Source organism: Phyllobates terribilis, unplaced genomic scaffold (genome assembly GCF_046119375.1).
Source record: "Phyllobates terribilis strain yellow unplaced genomic scaffold, ASM4611937v1 Scaffold_2__4_contigs__length_985480577, whole genome shotgun sequence".
In the NCBI taxonomy this organism is placed as follows: Eukaryota; Metazoa; Chordata; class Amphibia; order Anura; family Dendrobatidae; genus Phyllobates; species Phyllobates terribilis.
In genome coordinates, this window is record NW_027362762.1 from 450,262,546 (window position 1) to 450,284,302 (window position 21,757).

General features: G+C 44.0%; 1 protein-coding gene across 3 annotated transcripts in view; it reads right to left on the bottom strand.

The window, feature by feature from the left end:
• The window catches only part of LOC141215153 (uncharacterized), a 446,656-nt gene that overhangs the window by 235,175 nt on the left and 189,724 nt on the right, over positions 1-21,757 (bottom strand). For all 3 annotated transcript variants that reach the window (XM_073665502.1, XM_073665499.1, XM_073665501.1), the window contains exons 13-14: positions 18,019-18,134; positions 15,497-15,528 (exon numbers count right to left, since the gene is read on the bottom strand). In XM_073665502.1, the coding sequence (XP_073521603.1) occupies positions 15,497-15,528; positions 18,019-18,134 (148 nt within the window). The remainder of the gene's footprint in view (positions 1-15,496; positions 15,529-18,018; positions 18,135-21,757) is intronic.

The window sequence follows — 21,757 nt, forward strand, 5'->3', positions numbered from 1 at the left end:
ATTTTTGGGTACGTGACATTTTTTGATCACTTTCTATTCTGTTTTTTGGGAGGTAAAATTAACAAAAACCAACAATTCAGGAATTCTTTTTTGAGTTTTTTTTTATGCCGTTCTGCGTGTGGTAAAAGTGATAAGGCAGCATTATTCCTCGGGTCAGTACGATAACAGCGATTCTACACTTACCATATATTTTTTTATATTTTGGCGCTTTTACACAATAAAACAATTTTATAGAAAAATTTTTTTTTTTTTGCATCGCTTTATTCTGAGAGCTATAACTTTTTTATTTTTCGGCTGATAGAGCTGTATGGCGGCTTTTTTTTTGCGGAACAAGATGACGTTTTCAGTGGTACCATTTTTATTTCCATTTTGCTTTTTGATCGCATTTTTTTCCACTTTTTGTTTGGCAATATGATGAAAAAGCATAGTTTTTTGCTCTGTTTTTTATTTATTTTTATTACGGTGTGCACAGAAGGAGTTAATTAGTGTGACAGTTTTATAGATCGGGTTGTTTCGGACGCGGCGATACCAAATATGTGTACTTTTTTTGTTTTTGCATAAATATACGGATTTATTGGTTTAATATTTTATTTTTTTACTTTTATTTATTTGAAAACATTTTTTAGACTTTTTTTTTACATTTTTACTTAGTCCCTGTATGGGACATTAATGTTTATTTTTCTAATCACTGTTCTCATGCAATGCAATAGACATGTATTACATTGCATGAGAGCTTTGCGGACAGTTTCACAATGTCTGTCTCCTGCTAGACTTCAGCTGCAGGCTGAGTCTAGCAGGACACCGTACATGGCAGACCCGGAGGTGGTCATGTGACCTCCGGCTGCCATGACAACGGCAGGTCCTGTCAGACATCAGGGGGCCGTTGGAGAGGTAAGTGGACGACCCCCTCTCCTCTCACTATCTTCTAAATGCCGCGATCGCTATAGATTGCGGCATATAGAAGATAGTAAAGGGTTAACATCATTGGGACCTGATCCAATCAGGTCCCGATGATGTCCCCTGTCAGAGCTGTCGCTCTGCACCGCACCCGCAGTGCTTGCAGGACCCTGAGGGTCCTGAGGGCTGCGGGACCACCAACCGTTAATAAACGTCGGCGCTGCACAGAGCCCAGGCAGCGCCGACGTTTATGTACAGTTGGCGGTCGGGAAGCGGTTAATACTAGAGACAGGTTAGGACCGTCCCGATGGGTACACCTTGTCGTGGTGGGATTGCTTTTATGGCTTTTTTTTATCAAAATAGCGTTAACTAAGTACCCTATGTTATTTACATGTACCATTACTATGTGCTTATTTACTTGTTGTAGAGTATATGCTCATTTTGTTTTGTTGTTTGTTTTTTTTTCATGGGGTTTGTCTGTGAAATGGTCACAATGTGAATGCGCTCTTACACTTTGCACATATACCAGTTTATAGTCCAGCTCAGTATTTTTGTTTTGCTGTAATCTCATTTCTGAGCTAAGTATTCCATTTGTATAGCTACCCATGGATTGCTCTTAGTCGAAGCCCTGTCCTTCTATGTTCTTATTCACACTGATGTTGTTTGACACATGGTAAGGTTTTAATACTAGAGACAGGTTAGGACCGTCCCGATGTGTATACCTTGTCATAGTGAAATGGCTTTTATACCCTTTTGATCAAAATAGCGTTAATTAAGTACCCTATGCAATTTACATGTACCATTACTATTTACTTATTTACAGTGGCTTGAGAAAGTATTCACCACCTTAACATTTTTTGTGTTTTGCTATCTTACAATCTGGAATTTTACTGTTTCTTTGAGGGTTTGCATCAGTTCATGTAAAAAAACATGCCTACAACTCAGAACATTTGGTTTTCTTTTTATTGCGAAGCAAACAACAAATAGGACAAAATAACTTCAGTGTGCATAACTTTTCACCCCATAAAGTCAGTACTTTGTAGAGTCTCCTTTTGCGGTAACTACAGCTGCAAGTCGCTTTGGATAAGTCTCTATGAGCTTTCCACATCAGGCCAAAGGGATTTTTGCCCATTCCTCAAGGCAATACTGCTCCAGCTCCTTCAAGTTAGATGGTTTCCTCTTGTAAACAGCAATCTTCAAGTCTGACCACAGATTCTCAATTGAATTAAGGTCTAGGCCATTCCAAAACATTTACACATTTCCCCTTAAACCACTTGAATTTTGCTTTAGCAGTATTCTTTGGATCATTGACTTGCTGGAAGGTGAACCTCCATTCCAGTTTCAAATCACTGACAGACTGAAACAGGTTTTGCTCAAGAATATCCCTGTATTTCACACCATCTATCTTCCCCTCAACTTGGATCATTTTCCCTTTTCCTGCTCACGAAAAACATACCACAGCAGGATGCTGCCACTACCATGTTTCACTGTGGGTATGGTGTTCTTGGGATGATGAGCTGTCTTGGTTTGGCGCAAGACATAGCATTTACCATGGTGGCCAAAAAGTACAATTTTGTTGTTCTCTGACCACAGCACCTTCCCCCCATACATTTGGGGAGTCTCCCACAAATCTTTTGGCAAACTGAAGACAAGCCTTTTTTCCAAACCTGAAATTTACATGCAGCAAAAAGGCCCTTCCGCCCGCACATGCACAAGCGCGACCGGCGGTGCCACATTGCTGCAGGCAAATTTCTTTTTCCTCCAGCAAAATGGCGTCCGCATGTGCGCAGTAGCGTCTATCGCTTGCCAATAGATGCTACGGCGCAAGCGCCGCTAGTGGCGCCATTTTGCTGTAGGAAAAAGAAATTTGCCTGCAGCAATATGGCACCGCCTGACGCACTTGCACAGTAGCATTTCTCAGCAACAGAGAGATGCCACTGCGCATGTGCAGGAGGGGGGGGCATTTTGCTGCATGTGAATTTCAGGTTTGGAACACAATTACACAGGCAGTATTTAAAATAGTAGGCAGGTCACTGAAGGCACAGTGACCTGTCAGAAGGCAGACATAGGAATACATAAGCAGATCACCAGATAAAGACCCTCCCCAAAGGCCCGCCCCGAAACACGAGCATCTCATTATGTCAGAAATTAAAATAAAGATTATAAAAGAACCACAGCACAGATTTCATCAACAAAGGTATCATTTTAACTAGTGTGACGGTGCCCACCTGACAGTGTATGTGGTTTACTGCGCACAATCCTGATGACAGGTGCACTTTAATGGTGTTGCAGCCTCTGTGGCCTTTAAGAAAAGGTGTGTATATACTGACAGACAATGTGACACTTAGACTGCACACAGGGGGACTTCCTTTCACTAAGCATGTAACTTATGAAGGTAATTACTTGCACCAGAAATTTTTAAGGGCTTCATAGCAAAAGGGGTGAATACACATGCACATGCCAAATTGTAATTATTTGACCCGATAAATTTAATTTATGCCTATATTTTTGTATGGTATATGCTCATTTTGTTGTTTTCTTGGGTTTAGTTTTTAGTATTGTATCGAAGGTCACATAGAGTCATGGACCCATTAGAAATTTGACTTAGAAGAGCTAGATCAAGATGCAGAGTCTTGAGAACGGTATGTCCTTTAACCTGCAACTTCACAAGGTATGGACTTTCCCACCAAACATTTTCAGTCATTTTCACAGATAAATCCCCATTGGCAAAAGCTAAATATGGAGCCAGGCCAGAGATTGTTGTACAATAATACAGCACTGTCACTCTTCGCCTGCAACAAAGGCACGGCAACCAGTGGTTGAAGCTGAAACAGAGGGGGACGCAAACAATGAAAGGTGTTTACCTGCTATTTCTATACAAATAGTTGTTATGATAGGCTACAAGCACTAAGGAAAGACAGGAGATCTGTCCCTACAATAGAACTAAGCTAGATCCCTACGATGTAACGGGGAACCTGATCCTGCGATCAGACCCGCTAAAGTCCTCAGCTAGTCTGAACGAAGACCTATAGATGTGAGGGAGGGATCCCTACAAGAACTAGGGACTGGGAGAAAGATGGACACCTCCTAGCAGAAATTGTAGCAGTAAAAAGACAAACACACAACATAGAACATAAAGGTCAAAAGACCTAGCTAAACTGACAGAGAAAGGTTACAAAGCACCTGGCTAGCCTAAGAGTAGAAATTACAATGAAGTCCAGCATGGCCAGAACGGCGGAGCAGGATTAAATAGGCAAAAAGGTCATGTGACCAGCAAAATAGAAAACAGGAAAGTTCTAACAGTACCCCCTCTTCTAAGAGGATCCTCCGGATCCCCTAGGCCCAGGCTTATCCGGAAACCTCTTGTGAAACGCTCTGACAAGTCTGGAAGCAGAAACATCATCCGCCCTCACCCATGAGTTATCCTTGGGACCGAAACCCTTCCAAGCGACGAGATACTGCAAACTCCCCCTATACCGTCTAGAATTAAGGATGCGGGAAATTTCATATTCCCCGTCCTCCACCACCGGAGGAACAGTGGCAGTGGCGTCTCTATCTGATACATCAGCTTTTTTCAATAGAGAAACATGAAACACCGGATTAATCTTCCAGGAGGTAGGAACCTCCAACCTAACAGCAGATTGCTTAACTACCTGAAGCACCTTAAAGGGCCCTACAAACTTGGGACCCAATTTTTTAGAAGGAATCCTCAACCGCAGATTCTTAGAGGACAACCAAACCATGTCACCAACCGTAAACAAAACCTCTTGACGTTTCCTGTCAAAGTACCTCTTAGATTTTTTGTTAGCCTCCTGAAGATTACCACGCACATCCGTCCAAACTCTCTCCAAATCACCGGAAAAACTCTCCTCCTCAGGCACAGCCGATACCAATTTGGAGAATGACCCAAAAGACGGATGTCTCCCAGAACAACAAAAAAAAGGCGAACACCCAGCAGAAGAGGATGTATGGTTGTTAAGAGCAAATTCAGCAAGAGGCAGAAACTCGGACAACCCCTTTTGATTGTATGCCACAAAACAACGCAAGAACTGCTCAACATCCTGATTCTTCCTTTCTGTCTGGTCATTAGACTCAGGATGATAGCCAGATGAAAACGACAAATGAACTCCCAACCTGTCACAAAAGGCACGCCAAAAACGAGCCATGAACTGAGGTCCCCTATCAGAAACAATGTCAGTAGGAACACCATGGAGTCTGACAATCTCCTTGACAAAGGCCTTAGCGAGTGTCTTAGCGCAGGGCAGTTTGATGAAGGGAACCAAGTGACACATCTTGCTAAAACGGTCCACGACCACCCAGATGACCGTGAAACCCTCAGAGGGGGAAAGGTCAGTAATAAAGTCCATAGCCAGATGTGTCCAAGGTGCACTAGGAACCTCCAGAGGGCAAAGCAACCCCGCAGCAGGAGTATGAGAAGACTTAGATCTAGCACACACAGTACATTGACACACCCACTTAATGACTTCCTTCTGCCATCCAGGCCACCAAAAACTGCGACCCACAAGTCTCTTGGTCTCAGAAATTCCTGGATGACCTGCCAATCGAGACTCATGACACTCAACAAACAAATCTCTCCTAAAGGTCCTAGGCACAAACAACCTCCCATGGGGAGTGTTAGATGGGGCATTCTCCTGTGCTTTAAGAATCTCATCTTCTAAAACGGAGTCCAATGCAGCAATCACAACACCTTCTTGTAAAATGCTCTCCTCCTCCTCAGCACCGACAATGGGAGAAAAGCTGCGAGACAACGCATCAGCTTTAACATTTTTGGTACCCGGGATGTAAGTAACGGAAAAATTAAACCGCGAAAAAAAAAGTGCCCACCTAGCCTGACGGGCATTCAAGCGCTTGGCAGCATCAAGATAGATCAGATTTTTATGATCAGTGAAAACCTGAATGGGAAATTCAGCACCTTCCAAGAGATGACGCCAGTGTTCAAATGAGAGTTTAATAGCCAGCAATTCCCGATTACCAATACTGTAATTAAGTTCAGTCTCAGAAAATTTTTTTGAAAAAAAGGCACAGGGATGTACTCCATCCTTGTTTTCCTGAGACAACACCGCACCGACCCCCACAGAAGAAGCATCAACCTCAACCAAAAACGGCTTAGTCACATCAGGCTGCATAAGGATGGGGGCAGAGCTGAACCTCTCCTTTAGAAACACAAACGCTTCAATGGCCTCAGTAGTCCACTGAACCGTAATAGCACCTTTCCTGATGAGATCGGTCAGTGGTTTAACAATAATAGAAACATTTTTAATGAATTTTCTGTAATAATTGGCGAAACCCAAAAACCTCTGTATCGATTTCAAACCAATAGGCCTAGGCCATTCCTGCACAGCTTGAACTTTCACCGGGTCCATCTCAAAGCCGTCGCTGGAGATAATGTAGCCCAAAAAACTAATTCTCTGTACAGCAAACTCACATTTCTCTAGCTTAGCAAAAAGCGAATTGTCAATTAATAACTGTAATACCTCACGTACGCTCCGCCAATGAGACTCCAGATCAGGCGAATAAATCAAAATGTCATCCAAATACACAACCACATTTTTGCCGATCAAAGGTCTAAGGATGTCATTAATAGGATTCTGAAAAAATGCTGGTGCATTGGTAAGACCAAAAGGCATAACCAGATTCTCAAAATGACCCACAGGAGTGTTAAAAGCAGTCTTCCATTCATCACCCTCCTTCATGCGCAACAAATTGTATGCCCCCCGGAGATCAATTTTAGAGAACCACTTGGCCCCCACTAACTGGTTAAACAAATCAGGAATCAATGGCAGTGGGTAGGGATTACGTACAGTAATTTTATTAATCTCGCGAAAGTCTAGACAAGGACGTAAACCGCCGTCCTTTTTTTTAACAAAAAAAAATCCAACAGCCACAGGTGACTTAGAGGGTCTGATATGACCGGCGGCCAAGCTCGTCTGTATGTATTCCTCCAAAGCCTTTCTCTCAGGAATAGTAAGATTAAATAAACGACTTTTAGGAAGAGTCGCTCCAGGGACAAATTCAATGGTACAATCATAGTCTCTATGGGGAGGCAAAATTTGCGACTCCTCCTCAGAAAAAACTTTCCAAAAATCCTGAATAGGTACAGGTAGTTCCCCTTTATCCACAGCAGCAATGCGCCCGTTACAACACTTGTCATAACACTTCGGGCTCCAGGACTTAATTTCATTAGTAGACCAATCCAGTACAGGATTGTGCAATTTTAACCAGGGTAACCCCAAAATTACTGGAGAAGGCAAATTATTTAATACTACCAAATCCAAATTTTCTTGGTGAATACCATTAATAGTGAGGGGAAATTCATAAACCTTGTGAGTAACACATTTCAAGGGAGAGCCATCGACAGAAACCACGGCAATAAGGGATGACAAAGGTTTGGGTTTTAATTTAAGTTTTTCCAAGAATCCCCCATCAATCACATTCAGAGTAAAACCACAATCCACAAATACCCGAAATTCAATTAATTCTTCCTGAGCTGCAGTAGTAGCAGAAAGAAATACCCCCTTAGTGTTTAAACAGGCTATACGGGCGCAACTGGCCTTTTTTTTTTTCTCTTTGTTCATACGAAGCACACAGTTCTTAATGAAATGGTCAGATTTTCCGCAATAAAAGCACAAACCTTCAGAAAACCTGAGGTCTTTTTCCTGAGAGCGGGGTGACATCGCCCCAATCTCCATCGGCTCTCCAATGTCAGTACAGACCCTCTCAAGACTAGGAGCTGACATGGCAAAGGATTTACTCTCATTAACCCTTGCACGCAGTCTCCTGTCCACCCGTATAACTAATTGCATTGCCTCCTGCAAGTTTCCAGGTGCAGGATAAGCAATAAGCAGATCCTTAACCCTTTCACCTAGCCCAGCAAGAAACAAACTTTTCAGAGCTGAATCGTTCCACCTCACCTGAGCAGACCATCGACGGAAGTGAGTACAATAATTTTCCACATTACCTGATCCCTGTCTCAAAAGTCTCAATTCCGTCTCAGCTGATGAGACACGATCAGGATCATCATACAACAACCCCAAAGCAGAAAAAAAACTATCCACTGATCTAAAGCACGGATCACTAGGTTGGAGAGAAAAGGCCCATCCCTGAGGTTCTTTGCGCAAAAATGACATTATGTACCCTATGCGCTGTGATTCATCACCAGAGGATCTGGGTCTCAAACGAAAATACAATAAACAAGCATTTTTAAAGGAAAAAAAATCTTGTTGTTCACCAAAAAATAAATCAGGCAATCGTACCTTTGGCTCCACAAAATGCGCTCCAGAACAGCTACTCACGTGTTGTTGGAGCTCGGCCACCTCCAGAGAGAGTCCCTGCAGGCATTGAGCCAAATCCTGAACCGACACCGATGGAAACTGGAGGTCTTTCCTTAGAGATATTTTTGGGCTGGACTTACTGTTATGATAGGCTACAAGCACTAAGGAAAGACAGGAGATCTGTCCCTACAATAGAACTAAGCTAGATCCCTACGATGTAACGGGGAACCTGATCCGGCGATCAGACGCGCTAAAGTCCTCAGCTAGTCTGAACGAAGACCTATAGATGTGAGGGAGGGATCCCTCCTAGCAGAAATTGTAGCAGTAAAAAGACCAACACACAACATAGAACATAAAGGTCAAAAGACCTAGCTAAACTGACTGAGAAAGGTTACAAAGCACCTGGCTAGCTTAAGAGTAGAAATTACAATGAAGTCCAGCATGGCCAGAAGGGCGGAGCAGGATTAAATAGGCAAAAAGGTCATGTGACCAGCAGAATAGAAAAAACCTAACAGGAGAGTTCTAACAATAGTTAGTCCAGCACATCCGTAAAAATTCAGACTTTATTGTAGACTGCTCTATTAAAAATCAATACACAGATCCATTGTATAATGGAATAGCAGTTAACTATAACATCTGTGTTGGTTCCTGTCCCCTCTGTTTTTGCTTCCGCGACAGGGTGGCACCTCACCTTTGTTGTGGGCAACACATGACGGTGACAGTACTGTTTTATTCATGGGACTTTTGGTGCCACTAAATCAGAGAGCTACAGGGTTATTTCTTGTCGGGTTTTGATTACCCCTTCCAGAGATCCACAGGGCTGTCTGCTATTTAAATCCCTGAACAGTTGACTTTTACTGCCAGTCAATAAATTCAACTTCTAGTCTACAGTCCTAGTCCTTGCCCCTGTTGTGTCTCCTGATTTATCTTGTTTTGTGACCTTGGCTTGTATTTTGACAACACACTTGCTTTCTGGTTTCGTTCCTGACGTGATCTCTTGATATCAGCCACGCGAGCATAGGCGGATTATAATGAGGGCAATCTGGGCTACCACCCGGGGCCCCGGGGCTCCAAGGGGTCCATGGCCAGATTGCTCTCATTATAATATGTGCGGCGCCGCAGCACACACCGGCAGTCAGAGGCGGGGGGCCTCCGGACCTCTCCCCCAGCAGCGGCGCACTGCCGCTGCTTTTTCTTCGGCCGGGTCAGCACTGCACCTGTTAACTTCCCTGTGTGCTAGCCCGGCCGCATCACAGCTAAGAGACAGGGCCCTGTGTGCAGCCGTGTCTGCTAGTGTGACGTCACGCAGCGCGCGCCCTGCACTGCTACTTACCACCGGAGAGAAGCTGGATGACGGGAGCCGGGGGATAGTGAGTGAGTGTGTGAGTGTGTGCAGATATCATTGTGTGATGTATGTTTATATGTACTTTTGTGTTTCAAATGTGTTTATGCGTGTATGTATGTATATGTCTGTACATGTTTGTGTGTGTGTGCGTGACTGCGTGCGGCCACCCGCTGTCTCTGGGGGGGCCGTGCGGCCGCCCGCTGTCTCTGGGGGGGTGCCGTGCGGCCTCCCGCTGTATCTGGGGGGCACCGTGCGGCCTCCCGCTGTGTATAGATGGCGCCATGCGGCCCCCTGCTGTGTATAGATGGCACCGCGCGGCCCCCTGCGGTGTATAGAAGGTGCCGTGCAGCATCCTGTGTATAGATGGTGCCGTGCGGCCCCCTGCTGTTTATAGATGGCTACGTGTGGCCTCCTGCTGTGTATAGATGGCACCGTGCAGCCCCCTGCTGTGTATAGATGGCTACGTGCGGCCTCCTGCTGTGTTTATATGGCACCCTGCGGCCTCCCGCTGTGTATAGATGGCACCGTGCGGCCCCCTGCTGTGTATAGATGGCGCCATGTGGCCCCCTGCTGTGTATAGATGGCTACGTGCGGCCTCCTGCTGTGTATAGATAGATACATGGGGCCTCCCGCTGTGTATAGAATGCACCGTGTGGCTTCCTGCTGTGTATAGATAGCGCCGTGCGACCTCCTGTTGTGTATAGATGGCTACGTGTGGCCTCCTGCTGTGTATAGATGGCTACGTGTGGCCTCCCGCTGTGTATAGATGGCACCGTGCGGCCCCCTGCTGTATATAGATGGCTACGTGCGGCCCCCTGCTGTGTATAGATGGCGCCGTGCGGCCTCCTACTGTATATAGATGGCTACGTGCGGCCTCCCGCTGTGTATAGATAGCACCGTGCAGCCTCCCGCTGTGTATAGATGACGCCGTGCGGCCTCCTGCTGTGTATAGATCGTTACGTGCGGCTACCTGCTGTGTATAGATGGCTACGTGCGGCCTCCTGCTGTGTATGGGAGGATTGTGGCAGCTCATACAATTAATGTAAAAAAATTATTATAATTAATATATTAATATTATGCCAAATTAATTTCACGTGAACTATCACATGATCTATCACAGGGGATCATGTGACATATCAAGTGATACATCAGGTGTGTGTGTGTGTGGGGGGGGCCCGCGCCTTCTAAACTGCCCGGGGCCCTAGCTACTCTTAATCTACCCCTGCCCACGAGACAACCCATCTTCCTGCCAGCTTGCTCCACCAGTCAGCAGCTGACTCTGTGGCCCCAGTCCAGGCTCCCTTTGTAAATCTAGATCCCCGTACAGGGGTTAAGGAGTGAAGGCCAGGGAAACTCTTAAGATCTAGTGAACGGACTACACTCAATAGTTGGTGCTAGAGTTCAAATCCTCTTCCTCTCTGAAGATTCTATTTGCATTATACCCAGCACATGCTACATGTCACATAAAACAAGTTTAAAAAAAAAAAAAATACCATAAGGCTATGTTCACACGTTGCGTTTTTGCTCCATTTTTTATACAAATTAAAAGCTGCTTTTTTTTTTACCAGCAAAAGCTATTAGATTTTAGAAATCACATGCACATTCTTGTTTTTATCCCAGACTGAATTGGAAAAAGGCTGGGTTTTTCAAAACTGCACCATGTCAATTCTTTTAGCATTTTTGAAGCATTTTTTCACCTATAGAAACCATCGAGTAAGTGCAAAACCGCTGCTATAAGTTTTTGCAGCGTTTTTGCGACTTTCCGAAGTTTAAACCATAATGTCTTAATACACTCACATGAGCATGGAGTTAGTATTAGTACAGTTTAATTAAATTAGGGATCTTTCACATTGAGTTCTGTGTCTCCGTTTGAAATCCCCCGTAAAACAGGGTCCGGGTGTATGCACCGCGGGGCCATAGACTGTAATGATGCAGACACAGCGAACATGCGCTCTGACATGCGTCATTTTCGGGAGTGTCGACCTACTGGAGGCGGACACCCAGACACAATCTACTACGTCTGAGTGTCAGCCTCTAGAAGGCAGACACTCCCGAAAATGATGCACGTCAGAGCGCTCTTCGGTCTGTTTGCATTATTACAGTCTATGGCCCCATCGGTAGATACATCCGGGGACAAAGAAAGCAATGTGAAAGCACCCTAAGTGATATGTGTTAAAATAAACAATGCCTGGCCAACTCAATGCCCTACCCAGGGCCTGCTCTGGGTTTTTGTGGGCCCCGGGCAAAAGAGTCTCAGTGGGCCCCTATAACACATACCACAATTCATGATACAAAGATACAGCAGAGAAATATAGGTCTAGTACAAGGTCAAAGATTTCACTTACTTCTTACATTACATGAGTGACATGACAGGAGCCATGGCAGTAATTAACCCAGTGACCCCACATAGTGGAGATGGGCACCACTGGGTGGTCATTGCCAGGAGAAGGGGCCACATTACAATATACCCCTCCTCTGGATCAGCAAACTGTCACCATCATCACCAACATCCCTGCCCCTTACTTCTCTGCCATTTCTCACAGGGCTTCCTGTTTAAACTGCAGTGCTGACAGGAGCCATGGCAGTAACTCACCCAGTGACCCCACATAGTGGAGATGATGATGGGCACCACTGGGTGGTCACTGCCAGGAGAAGGGGCCACATTACAATATATATAGCCCTCCTATGGATCAGCAGACTGTCAACAACATCCCTGCCCCTTCCTTTTCAGCCATTCCACATAGACAGGGCCAGGGTTTCCTGTAAGATGCTGCAATGCTGACTGCACATCTTATGTAATGTCTAGACTATATATAGATATATGATGATGTCACAGTCACATCATCATGTATTTATTCACAGACATTACATAAGACATGCAGTCTCTGACACATAAAGTAATATTACCAGCGGTGGTTGTTGGCTGCTGCTTGAATCCCGAGAAGCTCAAACTAAGAGGAGGCACCCAGGCTGAAGGCAGCGCATGCGCTGTAGTAGAGATGGTGCCATCATCCTGGATGTCGGCCGACGCATGCGCTTTGCGGCACTCGATAGCCAGAGCCGGGAGGCTAAGGATGCATCTGCATGAACGCTGGAGAGGATCTGCCGGCCAGAGGTAACCCAGGACACCACGGGCGACGCTCACATAACAACCTAGGCGAGTGGCCATCCCCGCTGTCCAGAAGAGAATCTGCCAGCCAGCGGTAACCCAGGACGCCGCAGACGGCGCTCACATAGCAACCAAGGCGAGTAGACCCCCCTGCTGTCCAGGGCCCAGACATTTGCCTGGGTGCGCCAGGTGCTGACGCCGGCCCTGGCCCTACCAGTGTGTAAAAGTAAACAAGTGACCTGATGAAGCCAGTATTCCACTGCCGAAACGCGTTGTTTTAATTCTGACATAATAAAGGTTTGGTTTTAGCTTGTTTCCCCTTCCCACTTTGAACTCCCTGGCACTCTTGAGACCGCGGTCTTTCTCTCCCATGTTTAAAAGTAAACAATGGCCTACCATCTCAATGCCTTACCAATATGTGAAAGTAAACAATGCCCTACCAACTCAAGTTCCCCCTGCTGTTTTTACATTTGCAATTGTTTATTTTTAATGAACTCATGTAGCCTTAGTTCATGGCTGCACTTCCTTCATACATACAGTACAGACCAAAAGTTTGGACACACCTTCTCATTTAAAGATTTTTCTGTATTTTCATGACTATGAAAATTGTACATTCACACTGAAGGCATCAAAACTATGAATTAACACATGTGGAATTATATACTTAACAAAAAAGTGTGAAACAACTGAAAATATGTCTTATATTCTAGGTTCTTCAAAGTAGCCACCTTTTGCTTTGATGACTGCTTTGCACACTCTTGGCATTCTCTTGATCAGCTTCAAGAGGTAGTCACCGGAAATGGTCTTCCAACAATCTTGAAGGAGTTCCCAGAGATGCTTAGCACTTGTTGGCCCTTTTGCCTTCACTCTGCGGTCCAGCTCACCCCAAACCATCTCGATTGGGTTCAGGTGTGGTGACTGTGGATGCCAAGTCATCTGGCATAGCACCCCATCACTCTCCTTCTTGGTCAAATAGCCCTTACACAGCCTGGAGGAGTGTTTGGTGTCATTGTCCTGTTGAAAAATAAATGATGGTCCAACTAAACGCAAACCGGATGGAATAGCATGCCACTGCAAGATGCTGTGGTAGCCATGCTGGTTTAGTATGCCTTCAATTTTGAATAAATCCCCAACAGTGTCACCAACAAAGCACCCCCACACCATCACACCTCCTCCTCCATGCTTCACGGTAGGAACCAGGCATGTAGAGTCCATCCGTTCACCTTTTCTGCGTCGCACAAAGACACAGTGGTTGGAACCAAAGATCTCAAATTTGGACTCATCAGACCAAAGCACAGATTTCCACTGGTCTAATGTCCATTCCTTGTGTTCTTTAGCCCTAATAAGTCTCTTCTGCTTGTTGCCTGTCCTTAGCAGTGGTTTCCTAGCAGCTATTTTACCATGAAGGCCTGCTGCACAAAGTCTCCTCTTAACAGTTGTTGTAGAGATGTGTCTGCTGCTTGAACTCTGTTGTGGCATTGACCTGGTCTCTAATCTGAGCTGCTGTTAACCTGCGATTTCTGAGGCTGGTGACTCGGATAAACTTATTCTCAGAAGCAGAGGAGACTCTTGGTCTTCCTTTCCTTGGGTGGTCCTCATGTGAGCTAGTTTCTTTGTAGCGCTTGATGGTTTTTGCAACTGCACTTGGGGACACTTTCAAAGTTTTCCCAATTTTTCACACTGACTGACCTTCATTTCTTAAAGTAATGATGGCCACTCGTTTTTCTTTACTTAGCTGCTTTTTTCTTGCCATAATACAAATTCTAACAGTCTATTCAGTAGGACTATCAGCTGTGTATCCACCAAACTTCTGCACAACACAACTGATGGTCCCAACCCCATTTATAAGGTAAAAAATCCCACTTATTAAACCTGACAGGGCACACCTGTGAAGTGAAAACCATTTCCGGTGACTACCTCTTGAAGCTCATCAAGAGAATGCCAAGAGTGTGCAAAGCAGTCATCAAAGCCAAAGGTGGCTACTTTGAAGAACCTAGAACATAAGACATATTTTCAGTTGTTTCACACTTTTTTGTTAAGTATATAATTCCACATGTGTTAATTCATAGTTTTGATGCCTTCAGTGTGAATGTACAATATTCATAGTCATGAAAATACAGAAATTTCTTTAAATGAGAAGGTGTGTCCAAACTTTAGGTCTGTACTGTAAATACAGCTTTTTTGTTCAGAATATTCTCTGTTTTTTGTCATACATAAAAAGCTTTTTTCCCTTAATAATTTGATCAAATTGCCATTTTTTACAAAAATGTTTTATGGTTTTACATACGTCTTGCATCGGTGGTCTAATACCTTGTATTGTTAATGCTTGCAAGGTGGAAGCAAAGCTGAACTTTGGAATTCTGAAAAACGCAGCAAGAAAAGCAGCAAAGAAGGCAGTAAAGCTACATTTTGGCTGCACCTTTTTTTACTGCCAAGAGATCAGGAAAAAAAGCAACAAGTGAACATATCCTAATGCATATAGTGCTTTTCATATTGCATTACAAACTTCAATAGAACACCTGGCAAGAGAAAAAAAAAGCTGACGCATTTAAGCATTTTAGCAGAGAGGCTATGTGTGAAACCAGAAAACATGCTGGGGACAACTGAGGCCGACATGTTAAGCTTAGGGAAAAAGCTGCTCTGGGAGATTCAAACTTGAAAGGAGTGACAGCAAGAAAACACCAATTAATTTCATTTAGTATTTTCTAGTAATAAATAACACAATAAACAAAGTCTAGACATCTACTGTATATATCAGAATAAAGTGTCATATATGAAGGCTTCTGTTTATAAATTATGACACTGAAAACAGGAGAACATTGTGCTTCATTATTTGCAAGAGACATTACATACCTTGGAGCCTTGGAGACAGTTCATGGACTTGCCTGCACATAAAAAGTAGTAATTAGTTTACCTTAATAATTTATTTTTTTCCTGTTGCAAGGCACAGCGCAATAAGCAGTATTCCTAGTGGAATTACAAATGTAATTAAGTTTCAGTTTTAGACAACAACAAAAATAAAACAATAAAAAGGTCGAACCCAAAGATGTCAAACCAAAAAACTTATAAGAAAAATCCAAAACAAGCCCTCATCCCCTCCAGGTTTTTTTGTTGTATTGTATGCTATTGTTGAATGGCGGTGGGTTTACTTTCACAATGTTGCTTTACATTGATTAGCAAAAAAGAACAAAAAAATGAAGAGTAACCTCTACAAAATAATCTTTGGTTACTGCAACTGTAATACAACCCCAATGTTTTCCTGTAGATGAAAAAGTTGCATTACAATGGCAATATCTGCAGCATAAATTGGCATACTTGGGAATTAAAATTGTAATTTTTTTGTAAAATTGGTAAATTTGTGCTGGAGATTTAATAAAATTATTTAATAAAATCTCATCTATGATGCTGCTACTGTAATACACAGTGGAAAATCCTTTGTGTATATCACCTGTGTGAACGTACCCCTAAAGAGGTTGTCCAATACCTTGACAACGTCTTTTTACATAAAGTAGACCCCCTCATAAAATAAAGACACCTTGTGAAGAACCACACCTCGCAGCCCCGCCTGACGTCACTAATACGTTGGGGGGTTCACACGTTATGGTCTTCCCACTTTCACCGGTCACCAGTTCTTCGTTAGATATAAGCCCGGTCCATTACCGGGATTATATCAGGCTAGAAACCAGCCTCAGTAGCACGTGACATTAAACCAAGAATATGGATGTGTGGATCGAGCTAAAAGAGCAGCCCAAGGTTTAATTTTATATTTAATTGCCTTAAGGGCACAATAGACAAAACACTATATACTCAATGGATATACATATGCGATGGTCAGATATGCAAATACAGGTGGTAGTACAATAAGTATAAGCAGATGATACAAAAGTCAGTTACCGGCTTGATATTAGGCTTTGTTGCTGGCAGCTACATGGGTGGTGTGGGGTACCAGCTGTTTCCGATTTCTTCCAACACGATACACGGCGTGACCTCCCTTAGAAGTGAACAAAGGACCACAGCCTTGCACAAGCACTTAACCCTTTGCTCGGTCACTGCCGTTCATGCCCCCAGTATGGTCCTAGTTTTTCTCCCCTTGACTCTGGTAGCTGAAACTCCAAACCTATGATGGATCATAACTTCTCAACGGAAGGTCATAGGGCGGCGGTTTGGGTGCCATCAAATCTGGCCGGGCCCCCCTTACGCTTGGAGACCAAAAACAGCTTTGCTACCTGGATTCAACTAGCCATTTTACGTATCTCCCCACCCCGGGGTATTAGAAAAGGTTGAGACCTAGGCAGGCATTTGGCCCATTCCCAATATCTTGAAAATGTAACTGGTATATGGCTACAACGTATGATAACTTCATAACTCCTTATGAAATTACGGCTCCCATTTGTCTGGGGAGGGTTTGTTTGAAGCAGTTAAGCAGCCTGGGCTCCTAGCAGGGGTTCATCCTGCCAAGAAGGCCTTGGTACCAGCTAGGCTGCTGGGGGTGTGAGTTTTTCCACCTTGGAGCTTTTGACACTGCATCACCTGCTGAGCCAGTTGTCCTGTCACAGGTTCACACTTTGAAGGAGGTCTATAATCTACGACCAGATAGAATACAGTCGATTTTCTTGAAATTATATCCCCCATATTTTTCACTCACCTTATAAACACCTCCGGTGACGACGCCATTCTACTGATGTTGGTGCCTAGTCTCCCAGGGCTCGCATGACCTGTATATGCCACGAGAGCCCTGAGGCCAATCAGTGGCTGTTAATGACTGCTGTAGTTTTACTTCTTCCGTTTTTTGCAGGTTATTCGCCTTCTAATGTAACTTGGAAAAACGGAAGTAGTAAGAGCATATGAGCCTCACAGTGGTCGCAAATTGGCTCCAGGACTCATGTGGCATAACAATGACGTGCGAGCCCCGGGAGACCAGGCACCAATATTGCTGGATCGGTGCCTCCACTTGAGGTGAGAACAGACTGTTTTTATTTTATGAAGGGGACTACACTATGTTTTAAGTTGCACTATGTTCCAAAAAGACCCAAGAAATGTTATCACAGTTCTTGTCACTGTTAAAATATGAGTCGAAAATTAGATCTTCATGGGAGGTGAGCCAGAGGTAAACTTTTCCTGTCCAAAAAGAACATTAGGGAATTACTAATATTTGCCAAATGAACACTTAGGTAAACACCATTGAAAAAACACCTTTATCTTCATATAGTTTGTATCAAGATGAAGTTTTCATACATATATTAAATGTATAATAAAAAAAAAAAAAACCTTTTTAATGGTACATCCTTTCTTTTTTTTTTACATGAAATGTGAAACATATACTTCTCAAGTGAAAAAGTAAGGATTATGTAATTTTGGATGTATTCATGTTATACCTTTGTCTTAATCGATTCATGCCAGGAATGTCAACAAGTAATCCTCCTTGTTGTATGTGGATCCATGCTTTCTGTATGTCAGCTGTTAGCAATTGATATCCACCACTTAAAAATATCTGCATAAGAAAATAAAAAATTCTACATTGAAATGTTACACATTGACATTGACAACTAGACTTGTTTTGAATGTTAATTTTTCATCCAGCAAACTCAAACAATTTGTTTCTCACTAGTTATCCGTGTGCAATCAGTATGCCATTCACTTTTTTACAACAGCAGCTATCATTTACAAGACCATTTACAATTTCCTATGTTAAAGAATTGCAATGTACCTGTAAAAATATATATATAATAGATGGATATCTTGCAGATATCACAAGCCCCCTGCATATAATAAATTTGCATACTTTAGTGCCTTTCATGTAGAGAATATTCTACAGTTTTTAGGCTTGTTTAACCAAATAAATGAATAAATAAATGAAAAAAAATGACGTGGGGTCCCTCCTATTTTATGAAACCAGCCAAGGTAAAGTGTGTCACCCTGGCCTGGATGCCACAAATATAATAAAGCTGTGTCTGAGAGCAAGGGGGAGGTCCTCTAGTCAAGGACCATTAGCATGCAGCACCTCCTGTCCCAGGCCAGTAGGGTGAGCAGGCTGCCCCTATAAAAGCTGGAGCTGGGGGCAGGGTTAGGGAGAACTGGACAATCTGTCTCTGGATAGAGAAGTGTCCCAGAGCAGGGACAGACAGTTGTGTTGCAGCCTAAAAGGACGTGTGGCAGTAGGAGAGCCACGAGCCAGGGACAAGAGGCGAAGTGCGCCTGTCCTGGCAGACGAAGAGACTAATCTACCAGACTTTGGTGTCTGAGGCTGTGAGGATTCCACGTCCTACAGCAGATAACCAGTCCGCAGGGGACTGCATGTTCCTTGGCCTAAGAAGCCCGGAGGCTCCGCCACAGCAGAAGGGACCAGCAAAGCCGTACCAGGCCGGGAGTAGAATGGGACCCAAGTTGCAAGCCATACGGGCGAGAGGACACGGTGAGCTCGGGAACGTGGGCTGTTACACTACAAGGAGGGAAATAGCCAGAAGGAGCACAGAGAGCACGGTAGGCCTACACCCTCACGCTGACCAGGGCCAGCCTCCCACTTGCTCTCAGACATCCAGGCCCCCTCCTAGCCGGGCCTGTTTCTGGGTCATATTACCTGTTCTAATAAAGACCCTGAACTGTTTAAGAGGCCTCCGTTTCCTGGGTATCGCGGTCGGAATCATCCCCTCCATCATCCATTATATATTCTGCCCTGGGGCCATACTCCTCCCGTGGGGAGTTGAACTATTCAGTGCTGCACATTTATATCAGCCCCAGCGGTCTGCACTGCAGCGGCGGTTAGCCCTGACCGCAATCCACGGGTGGCATAGTCGGACATTACCTACAGCAGATAGCAGACTACCACTGGTCTGACCACCCTGAGCCACGGGACCGGGTCGCCACTACTACTCCCAGCATTGCCCTGAAGACCGGTCCCGAGTGCCCCACGGCCTAGGGGGCGAGTCAAAAGCAGACAGCTGTGAGCTGATATTATCAGGCTGGGAAGGTCCCTTGTTATTGGGCCATTCCCAGTCTAAAAATACCAGCCCACAACTGTCCAAGAAGTGGTGTATCACATTAGATGCGTAAATTCTGGCACTTTGCCATAGCTCTTCCCGATTTCCCTGGTGCGTTGGCAATCGAGGTAATGGAGCTTGGGGTTAATGGGCAGCACGGTGGCTCAGTGGTTAGCACTAGAGCCTTGCAGCGCTCGGGTCCTGGGTTCAAATCCCACCAAGGACAACATCTGCAAGGAGTTTGTATGTGCTCCCCATATTTGTGTGGGTTTCCTCCGGGTTCTCCGGTTTCCTCCCACACTCTAAAGACATACTGATAGGGAATTTAGAATGTGAGCCCCGACGGGGACAGCGATGATAATGTATGTAAAGCGCTGCAGAATATGTTAGAGCCATCTAAAAATAATGATTATTAAAAAAATAAAGATTATTAATGTCAGCTGTGAATTGTCCAAAAAAATAGCTGAGCCACCGAGTCACACTGCCCTATGTGAGACCCAGCGATTCTGATGAGTGTTATCATTACTGACGTCACCGCTCTGCAGAGCAATTAGGTCTCGCGGAGCGCAGCGTGAGCTGGGAGTGGCTGCTTCTAAAAGCTTATGGAAACTCAGAACGAGTCTCTATATGCTTTTAATGATGGAATCCGGGAACATCGAGGGAAGCGTTGGACTGCACTGAACCTTCGTCGAACCCTTATTTTCTAATAAATTGGTGAACAAGGGACAGCGTCTTGTTTTTATTTCTCTCTTTTAATGTTTTTCAGGTTTCCATTTGTGGACTACATCAGATTCCCTGGACTACATCGGACCTGCATAGATTGTTTTTTTTTCTTAATAAATTGGTGAACCAGGGAAAGTGCTGGGGAATGTTATTTTAAATAAAGTATTTTGTGTGTGTCTTTTTTACTTTTGATTACTGGGTTAGTAATGGGTGTGTCTCAGACACCTCTCCATTACTAACACCAGGGTTTTATGCCAGCTGTTTTTTTGGACAATTCACAGCTGACATCAACCCCATTACCCTGATTGCCAACACACCAGGGCAATTGGGAAGAGCGAAGGCACAGCACCAAAATTGGGGCACCTAATGTGATGCGTTATTTCAGGGGTGGCGGCAGACTGATATTTTTAGGCTGGGAAGGGCCCTACAACCAGGGACCTTCCCAGCCTGATAATATCAGCTACCAGCTGTCGGCTTTACCTTTGCTGGTTATCAAAATAGGGGGGGACCCCACGTCATTTTTTTCATTAATTAATTTTTTTACTAGGTTCAGCAAGCCTAAAAAACTATCTATCTATCTATCTATTCTCAGGGTTCTGGCTGTGAATTTCCTGTGCTAAGCTGATGCCATTTCTTGGTTGTTTTGAGATGTGTGCATAAAAATAGGACAGCATAACCATGGTCCACGTAGCACTCATTTTTTTCTCACACCAATAGATTTGTATTGGTGAGTCCCGTTTGATACACGCAGCCATAAGCAGCATGCTGCAACTTTTTCCTCGGCCCAATTACAGCTGAGTAAAAACTCACAGATCGGCACTGGCTCATTGAATAACATTGGTCAGAGTGCAATGCAATTTTTTTCTCGCATTGAACTTGTCTAATTTATATGCTAATGTGAGCGAACCCTTAAGGACAGCACTCGGATCGAAAATACGGCTGTGTGAACTTACCCCTACAGTTTTAAACCTTTTCATTTGTAGTAGCAAGTGCTAAATAAGTATAAGAAGATTATTTGTATAAATAAAATCATTAGACAAATTGAGCCAATATTGTTGTGCATATAGTGTGACCTAATCCACAGTACACAGATTTTCAAGGAAATGCATCACTTATAATAATATCTAAAGGATTGTCCACTTTTGGGGACAATTTTTTTTCTTACTTAAATACATGTATTTTTGGCTAAAAATAATTTCTGGATTTGGGATTCATTAAACATTTTGCATCGTTTGCCTTCTTTGCCTCTGTTTTGCACAGTCTATTGCTGGCTGCTGAATGGGTTAACTGAGAATCCGCCAGCAAGCTCATTCTGACAGACCAATAGAAAATTTTGTAACTCTGATCTGTTTATTTTAAGCTCTTCTTAGCTGATTCATGACCAAAGACCACATTAAAGTTGAATGTGATGCAC